Genomic DNA, 10,000 nt, shown 5'->3' on the forward strand with positions numbered 1-10,000 from the left:
GCTCTGCTATAAAACTCCTTTGTGTTCAACAGACAATACTGCAGGTAGAGAGAGAGAGAGAAAAAGAAAGAGATATTTTCTGGTCCTGTATCCTGTATTTCCTGATCATGTATAAAAACAAAAAACATGCTGTTGCTGGTTACCATGGTTACTGCATCCAAACAAACAAACAAACATGTCGGCCCCCAGCAGTGATGCCAGGCGGCCCTCGGCCAATCAGGAGGCAGAGCGAGACAAAGGGAAGAGGAGAAGAGAAGAGAAGAGAAGAGAAGAGAAGAGAAGAAAGATCCAGACGGGTTTCGTTTCACACCTGAAGGCACGAAAATACAAGATGAGAGCGGAGAGAGAGAGAGAGAGAGAGAGAGAGAGAGAGTTACCTCAGAAAACAATGATGTCACTGCTCTCTCTCTCTCTCTCTCTCAGATGAAAGGCGGTCAGTATCGTGCGACCATCTCATCTCTCTCTCTACCTGTCTCTCTGTTTGTCTCTCTCTCTCTCTCTCTCTGTGTGTCTCTCTCTCAGGGATTAAAGAGAGGTGTTAGGTATCACTTGACCCTCTCTCTCTCTCTCTCTCTCTCTCTCTCTCTCTCTCTCTCTCTCTCTCTCCCGGCCGGTCTTTGTTACCTGAGGTGTGAACGAGCGCTGCAGCCTTTCATAAAGAACAAAACAGCTAACAGGACAGGAAGAGGGGAGGAGAGAGGGAAGGAGGGGAGGAGGGAGGAGAGAGGAGAGAGGGAAGGAGGGGAGGAGAGAGGAGAGGAGGGAGGGAGGAGGGGAGGAGGGAGGAGAGAGGGAAGGAGGGGAAGAGGGAGGAGAGAGGAGAGAAGGAGAGAGGGGGGAGTGGAGTCAACAAACCTGCTGCAGACAAAACCATTTATTTACCACAATGTAAAGTAGCAGTAGTAGTAATATTAGTAGTAACAGTGTTAGTAGTAATAGTAATAGTAGTAGTAACAGCAGTAGTAGTTGTAGTAGTAATATTAGTAGTAACAGTGTTAGTAGTAATAGTAATAGTAGTAGTGACAGCAGTAGTAGTTGTAGTAGTAATATTAGTAGTAACAGTAATAGTAATAGTATTAGTAACAAGAATCTTCTCTGATCTGTTTAACATCATTTGCAGAAAATATTAAATATTCCACAGTTTTCCAGAGGTTCTGAGCTGCTCTTCTCTCTGTGGAACCGTCTGGTTCTAACATGTTCTCCTCTGGAGGGCAGTGCTGCACACACACACACACACATTGCGTACTGAGTATCACACACACACACACACACACTGAATACAGTAAAAACGTCAGGTTAACAAAGGAGTCAACCAGGTAAAGAAACTGGCGGCCATGTTGGATCCTGGAGTCAGACTGGATGAAGAGTTTGGCTCCAACATGAGGGGCGTGACATCATCTGAGACTGGATGATTGACAGCTCAGCATCAACACACATGATGGAGCTTTTACTTTTAAACTAAGTGATGGGACTTTTACTTTTTAAACTAAGTGATGGGACTTTTATTTTTTAAACTAAGTGATGGGACTTTTACTTTTTAAACTAAGTGATGGGACTTTTATTTTTTAAACTAAGTGATGGGACTTTTACTTTTTAAACTAAGTGATGGGACTTTTATTTTTTAAACTAAGTGATGGGACTTTTACTTTTTAAACTAAGTGATGGGACTTTTATTTTTTAAACTAAGTGATGGGACTTTTACTTTTTAAACTAACTGATGGGACTTTTACTTTTTAAACTAAGTGATGGGACTTTTACTTTTAAAACTAAGTGATGGGACTTTTATTTTTTAAACTAACTGATGGGACTTTTACTTTTTAAACTAACTGATGGGACTTTTATTTTTTAAACTAAGTGATGGGACTTTTATTTTTTAAACTAAGTGATGGGACTTTTTAATGGACAGCAGGGAACTGAATGATTGACAGCTCAACATTAAAGTTTAAATTGAACTGTTTATTATTTGTTTGTTTTTATTATTTCTCGGCAGATGGTCTGATGTGATTTCTGCTCCAGCTGACAGGAGAGTTATTGCTGATATTTATTGATTTGAATGTAAAGTCAAAACTAAACTGGTTGATTTGAACTGAAGTGAAATGAGAAAGACAGATATAGATATTGATAGATATTGATGATTGGCTATTTCATATTATATCGTTCATGTTTTATAGCGTACTGAGTATTTGATCACTCAGTAGTTTGAATGCAGAAACTGTTTGTTCACTTTTTGTTTTTTCATATTCTTCTTTGACAATAAAGGTTTTCATAAACACTCATGGCAATAAAGTTATTGAAATGAGAGAGAGACAGGCAGAGAGAGACAGAGAGAGAGAGAAAGAGACAGAGAGAGAGAGAGACAGAGAGAGAGAGAGAGAAACACACACACACAGAGAGAGAGAGAGAGAGATAGGCAGGAGAGAGAGAGAGAAGAGAGAGAGAGGGAGAGAGAGAGAGAGAGAGGTCAAATCTCATTCCTTCTTTTCAAACACAAATTCCTCTCAGCTGTCACTCTTCCTGCAGTCCCGCCCTTCAAACTGACTGACAGACAAATCAGCTAATAAACCACAGAAGGGGCGGGGCCTGCATGGAATGGGGGCGGGGCCTCCGGTGTGTTCTCCAGAGGTGGCCAGAGAGAGAAAAGAGAGAGAGAGAAAAGAGAGAGAGAGAGAGAAAACTTGTCGTCCGCCGCTTTGTCTGGAAGTTTTTCCTCAGCGGGTTTCTGGATGTTTGGGATTTTTACTGAGAAGAAGAAGAACTGCAGACTGGATTTACTGAGAAGAAGAAGAAGAAGAAGAAGAAGATAGAGAGAGAGAGAGAGAGAGAGAGAGAGAGAGAGAGAAAAGACAAAGAGACGGAGTGGTGTTTGCTCGGGATTCCCTGCTTTGAGAGAGAGAGTGTGTGTGTAAAAAGTTCTGAGAGTGTGTGTGTGTGTGTGCTGAAACTGCGTGTCTGTGTGTGTGTATTGAACCAGTGTGTATTGAACCAGAGTGTGTGTGTGTGTGTGTGTGTGTGTGTGTGTGCGCGCGTGTGTCTCTGCATCCCCTCCTCCACCCCGCCCACCGGACCGCCGCTCCCTCCCAGGCCGCCGACAGCGCTCCTCGGCCGGTCACAGAGGCAGCCGCGCCCCGCTCCGCTCCCCGGAGGAAAAACTACCGAGAAAAACCCGAAAACTGCCGGGAAACACTGAAGGAAACTGGAGGAAAACTGAAGGGAAACTGCGGGGAAACTGAGGAAGTCAGGGGAGGAAGTGAGGGATTAAAAGAGAACTTTAAGGGAAAACTTCTGGAAAGAATTACAGACTGAAAGGATTCCAGCTTTTTTTTCTTTTCCAAACTGTTTTCTGATCGGTTTGTTTCCCATGAGAAGGATTTTATTCAACTTTCATCAAACGGATTAATTCTCAAATCTCGTCAAGTTTTTTTTTGTTTTTTTGACTCTTTTCTGGCTCCAATGAGGCGCGCGCGGCCGGCCGAGAGCGAGCCCAGCTGACGGCGTCTGATCGGTGATCGATAGAGCTGATCGGCCGCGGCTCCGGGCCGGTCGGTCGGTCGGTCGGTCTGACCGCGGGTGGATCGATAGATCCGATCGGGAGTGGATTGACTGGACTGAGCGGACTGATACATCTGATCGGGATCGATGAGGCGGATGGATCGGAGCTTCGGGCCCTCAGGAGCCGCGAGACTCCTGCTGCTGCTGCTGCTGTCTGTCTGCACGGCCGAGGAGGGTGAGACAGGTTCCTGCTCACCAACACACACACCAACACACACACTAACACACATTGACATTAACATTATATCCATAAACAGAAATATTAACTTTATATTAGACAGAAACCGTCTGTCCCTCATGAGCAAATACACCGAGACAGGTCAGGATATAGATATTAATATAAACATCATATCAATTAATAAACATTTAAATACACAATAATAAACACAAACATAATATAAACATTAATATGACAATCCTATAAATAAACATTTATTTAACAGGTAAACATTAATATAAACATTATGTAAATAAATAAACTGAACCTCTTCAGGATTGTATTATATTGTTGGAGCAGAATGTGAAGTGTCTGAAATGTTTGATGTTCTTGCAGATTCAGCATGTTCTCAGTAGAACAGCAGGGTTCTCCAGGTTCTCTGGTTAGTGTGGTGGTTCTACCTGAGAACCCTCTGATTGGCTCAAATAGAAACCTGATGAATCAGGATAAAGAACCTGGTGTGGTTCTGAAGAGATTGGACTGAATGGATTGAAACATTTCTGATGTTCTAAAGTGTTCTTTACAGAACCATGAGATAAAGAACTGTAGTTCACACCTGAAGAACCATCTAGTTGAACAGCATGGAACCCTTTTACTTAAGAGAACACAGGGTTCTCCCGGGGTTCTCTGGCTCTATATATGGTTCTATATGGAACCAATAATGATCCAAAGAGCCTTCTGATTGGTTCAAACAGAAACCTGGTGAATCAGAATAAAGAACCCAGTGTGGTTCTGAAAATTATTTAGTCCTGCTGATTTGGAACATTTGTTCTTAAAGGTTCTTTACAGCTCACCAGGAAGGTTCTATGTGGAACCATTAGAGCTTTCTGAAGGTTCTGTACAGCAGCATGCAGGTTCTGCTGTGGTTCAGGCCTGAAGAACCACGTTCTGGTTCTCTGTAGAACCTTGCTGGTTAAGAGACCAGGTCCACTGAGTCCAGGTCAGGTTCTACTGTGTTCTACTGAGTCCAGGTCAGGTTCTACTGAGTTCTACTGAGTCCTACTGAGTCCAGGTCAAGTTCCACTGAGTTCTACTGAGTCCAGGTCAGGTTCTACTGAGTTCTACTGAGTCCAGGTAAAGTTCCACTGAGTTCTACTGAGTCCAGGTCAGGTTCTACTGAGTTCAAACAAGCAGAGACAAAAAACTGACGAGCTCATAACTCTTCAGAAGGAAGAACATCAAGCATCATAAAGTATTATAAGACTTAATCAGGTATTAGGAGTTATAATAAGTTATAATAAGTCATTATAAGTCATTATAAGTTATAAGTTATAATAAATTATGATAAGTTATTATAAGTTATAATAAGTCATTATAAGTCATTATAAGTTATAAGTTATAATAAATTATGATAAGTTATTATAAGTTATAATAAGTCATTATAAGTCATTATAAGTTATAAGTTATAATAATTTATAATAAGTTATTATAAGTTATAATAAGTCATTATAAGTCATTGTAAGTTATAATTAATTATGATAAGTTATTATAAGTTATAATAAGTCATGATAAGTCATGATAAGTCATGATAAGCCATTATAAGTCATTATAAGTTATAATAAGTCATAATAAGTCATTATAAGTTATAATAAGTCAATTATAAGCCATTATAAGTCATTATAAGTCATTATAAGTCATTATAAGTCATTATAAGTCATTATAAGTTATAATAAGTCATTATAAGTCATTATAAGTTATAATAAGTCATAATAAGTCATTATAAGTCATTATAAGTCATTATAAGTTATAATAAGTCATTATAAGTCATTATAAGTAATTATAAGTTATAATAAGTCATTATAAGTCATTATAAGTTATAATAAGTCATTATAAGTTATAATAAGTCATTATAAGTCATTATAAGTCATTATAAGTTATAATAAGTCATTATAAGTTATAATAAGTTATGATAAGTTATAATAAGTCATTAGAAGTTATAATAAGTCATTATAAGTCATTAGAAGTTATAATAAGTCATTATAAGTTATAATAAGTCATTATAAGTCATTATAAGTTATAATAAGTCATTATAAGTCATTATAAGTTATAATAAGTCATTATAAGTTATTATAAGTTTTAATAAGTTATAATAAGTCATTATAAGTCATTATAAGTTATAATAAGTCATTATAAGTCATTATAAGTCATTATAAGTCATAGTAACCTCGATGCGCTTGCTGTTGCTTCTGCTCCCAGTTTGCTGTAATAAAGTTTTCTGTCATGAGATATTAAAGTGACAGTTCATCTGTTTCTGCTGATATGAACAGAAGAGTTTCCTCCAATCAGACTGAAGGACAAACTCTCTCTCCTTCCTTCCTTCCCTCCTTCCTTCCCTCCTTCATTCTCTCCTCTCCTTCTCTCCTCGTCTCCTCTGCGCACTCGTCTTATTGCTTCCAGATCAGCAGGCAGTCTGCCAGATCTTTATCTGAGAGAGAGAGAGAAAGAGAGAGAGAGAGGGGGGGAGAGGGAGAGAGAGAGAGAGAGAGGGGGGAGAGGGAGAGAGAGAGAGAGAGAGGGGAGAGAGAGAGAGAGAGAGAGAGAGAGAGAGAGAGGGGGGCGAGAGGGAGAGAGCGAGAGGGAGCGAGAGAGAGAGAGAGAGGGAGAGAGAGAGAGAGAGAGAGAGAGAGGGGGGGCGAGAGCGAGAGGGAGCGAGAGAGGGAGAGAGAGAGAGAGGGGGGGCGAGAGCGAGAGGGAGCGAGAGAGGGAGAGAGAGAGAGAGAGAGGGGGGGGCGAGAGGGAGAGAGCGAGAGGGAGCGAGAGAGGGAGAGAGAGAGAGGGAGAGAGCGAGAGGGAGAGAGAGAGAGAGAGAGAGAGGGGGGGGCGAGAGGGAGAGAGCGAGAGGGAGCGAGAGAGGGAGAGAGAGGAACCTCTTTATCTATACTCTGTTTTATTAACTGTGTATTTATTCTCTATCTTCTATATTTCTATCTGCTTTAACCAGCAGATCAGAATATATTTCTATATTCTTCTTCTGTGTTTCTAGATTCTTCTTCTGTGTTTCTAGATTCTTCTTCTGTGTTTCTAGATTCTTCTTCTGTGTTTCTGCTCCCTGTCTGTATTTGCAGAGCGGTTTGCTTCAGTCTGTTTGATATTATAGAAAAATATCACAGAAAAACTTTATAAACCACAGAGCAGCAGATCAATATGAACTCATTATTGATCACCACAGAAGAAGTACAGTAGAGTCATTATAGGAACATTACAGCAGGTTCTTTTAGTTTTCTGGTTCTAGTGGGACAGAACGGTTCCTCCTGCTGTGTTTCACCGCAGCGGAGCCTCTTCTTCTTCTTCTTCTTCTGTGGTTCTCCGGTCTGGTTTCCTGCGGCGGTTCTCCAGGTTTACAGAAACGTTCCTTCAGCTCCGATCGATAAAGTTTCATCTCATCTGATTTAATTTTCTGATCAGAAACTGTTTAATGAGCTGAAACACTCTGAACTGTCAATAATAATAATAACCAGGGTCATAATAATTATAATTACTATTAATTAAGTCTCATTATAATTATACCAGCTGGTCGTGTTGATGTGTCAACACAGCAGCCTGTCTCTCTCTCTCTCTCTCTCTCTCTCTCTGTCTATCTGTCTCTCTGTCTGTCTGTCTCTCTCTCTCTCTCTCTCTCTCTCTCTCTCTCTGTCTATCTGTCTCTCTGTCTCTCTCTCTCTCTCTCTCTGTCTATCTGTCTCTCTGTCTCTCTCTCTCTCTCTCTCTCCCTCTCTCTCTCTCTCTCGCTCTGTCTGTCTGTCTGTCTGTCTCTCTGTCTCTCTCTCTCTCTCTCTCTCTCTCTCTCTCTGTCTATCTGTCTCTCTGCCTGTCTCTCTCTCTCTCTCTCTGTCTCTCTCTGCCTGTCTCTCTCTCTCTCCGTCTCTCTCTCTCTCTCTCTCTGTATAGATCTAAACTGATCGATCAATAACTGTATCAGTGTTTGAAAAGGTGAAACCAGTGAAGTGTTCAGACTTGATGTATTTATTCAGATCAGGTCAGTGTCTGTTAACAGAGACAGTAATACGTTATTTATTTATTTTTTATTATTATTATTATTTATTTTTATTTGTTTCAGTTCAGATGGAAACAAAACTAAAAACATTTATTTATATTCTTAATAAAGCTTTTTAATTCATGCTAAAGGGAAGTTTAGTGATTCAGATCCATAATGTAAAGAAACTGTAACTGAAGAAACTAATAAATATCAATATATAATAATATAATAATATAATAATATAATATTGATTAATATATAAACTCCTGCCCTTCACTTTCAGTTTGTTCATATTAAGTCAGAATTTGGGGGGAAATATAATTAAAATTTCAACTCTGTTCCGGCGCTTTTCAACCCAGACAAGCTTTCTTTTATTATGAACACACACACACACACACACACACACACACACACACACACAGGAAGTGTTTCCCTGTCATTATGAGTAAATAATAAACTCCTTGAAGTTACAGTTATTGTTCCTTCTGTTATGAGCATGTTGTTTCAGACTGGTGAGTGTGTGTGTGTGTGTCTGTGTGTGTGTGTGTGTGTGTGTGTGTGTGTGTGTGTGTGTGTGTGTGTGTGTGTGTGTGAGAGACAGAGACAGAGACATACTGTATGGTGACAGTACTAACCTGTGTGTACTTTTTGAGGAGCTAATTAGAAGTTGTGTGAAACAATAACTTTGTAGCTCTGTGTGTGTGTGTGCGTGTGTTAGCAGTGTGTGTGTGTGTATGTGTGTGTGTGTGTGTGTGTGTGTGTGTGTGTGTGTGCGTGTGTGGTGAGTCACTGTATCTACTGTAATCACAGGCAGTGTTGCTGCCAAACCAGCAAATTAGTAGTTGTGCAAAACAATAGATTTATAGCTCTCTCTCTCTCGCTCTCTCTCTCTCTCTCTCTCTCTCTCTCTCTCTCTGTGTGTGTGTGTGTATGTGTGTGTGTGTGTGTGTGTGTGTGACGGTCAGAAGGGTAACCAGTGTGATCTGTCGGTTAGCTAATTAGAAGTTGTGGTGGAGAGAGCTAAGGCATCAATCAGAGAGAGAGAGAGAGTTTTTGAACTGAAAACCAAATTTGAATTAAAGTTGATCAGAGAGAGAGAGAGAGAGAGAGAGAGAGGTAGAGAGACATCGTGTGTGAAAAAGAGAGAGAGGTTTACACAAACAGTGAAACAAAGAGAGAGAGAGACGGAGAGAGAGAGAGAGAGAGAGAGAGAGAGAGAGTCCCTGTAATTCACATGTCTCGTCCATCGAGTTCAGAAAACAATTAAAGTGCTGAGTGGACACACACACACACACACTGCTAACACACACACACACACAGACACACACACACACACACACACACACACACTCAAACACACACACACACACATACACTTTTCCCTGAATCATTAACATAGAAAACAATGGGGAGGAGATACAGCTGTATTAACATGAGTGAAGGACACATAGAAACCCATAGAAACACACACACACACCCACACACACACACACACACACACACACACACACACACTCAGCTTCTCCCTGTAGAGTGTGTGTGTGTGTGGGAAGCGTCCTGACAGGTGACGCATTTTCAAGACTTCACTTGATGTTGTAGAAAATGTTCCTGCTGCTGTTACTCATGTTTCATATTAACCTGCTGAGTCCAGTTCAGATTCTCTTGAGTCTGGGCTAGTCAGGTTGAGTCTGGGCTACTCAGTCTGAGTCTGGGCTACTCAGTCTGAGTCTGGACCACTCAGTCTGAGTCTGGGCTACTCAGTCTGAGTCTGGGCTACTCAGTCTGAGTCTGGGCTACTCAGTCTGAGTCTGGACCACTCAGTCTGAGTCTGGGCTACTCAGTCTGAGTCTGGGCTACTCAGTCTGAGTCTGGACCACTCAGTCTGAGTCTGGGCTACTCAGTCTGAGTCTGGACCACTCAGTCTGAGTCTGGGCTACTCAGTCTGAGTCTGGGCTACTCAGTCTGAGTCTGGGCTACTCAGTCTGAGTCTGGACCACTCAGTCTGAGTCTGGGCTACTCAGTCTGAGTCTGGGCTACTCAGTCTGAGTCTGGGCTAGTCAGGTTGAGTCTGGGCTACTCAGTCTGAGTCTGCGCTAGTCAGGTTGAGTCTGGACCACTCAGTCTGAGTCTGGGCTACTCAGTCTGAGTCTGGACCACTCAGTCTGAGTCTGGGCTACTCAGTCTGAGTCTGGGCTACTCAGTCTGAGTCTGCGCTAGTCAGGTTGAGTCTGGACCACTCAGTCTGAGTCTGGGCTACT

At 41.3% G+C, this 10,000-nt stretch overlaps 1 protein-coding gene across 1 annotated transcript in view; it reads left to right on the top strand.

The window, feature by feature from the left end:
• Positions 1 to 3,161: 3,161 nt before the first annotated feature.
• LOC139919987 (ephrin type-B receptor 4b-like) overlaps positions 3,162 to 10,000 on the top strand; it is a gene marked incomplete at its 3' end in the record, with an annotated part of 28,219 nt that continues 21,380 nt past the window's right edge. Inside the window, exon 1 of the mRNA XM_078282443.1 lies at positions 3,162 to 3,724. Within this exon, the coding sequence (XP_078138569.1) occupies positions 3,637 to 3,724 (88 nt within the window). The remainder of the gene's footprint in view (positions 3,725 to 10,000) is intronic.

Source organism: Centroberyx gerrardi, unplaced genomic scaffold (assembly GCF_048128805.1).
Source record: "Centroberyx gerrardi isolate f3 unplaced genomic scaffold, fCenGer3.hap1.cur.20231027 Scaffold_158, whole genome shotgun sequence".
Classification (NCBI taxonomy): Eukaryota; Metazoa; Chordata; class Actinopteri; order Beryciformes; family Berycidae; genus Centroberyx; species Centroberyx gerrardi.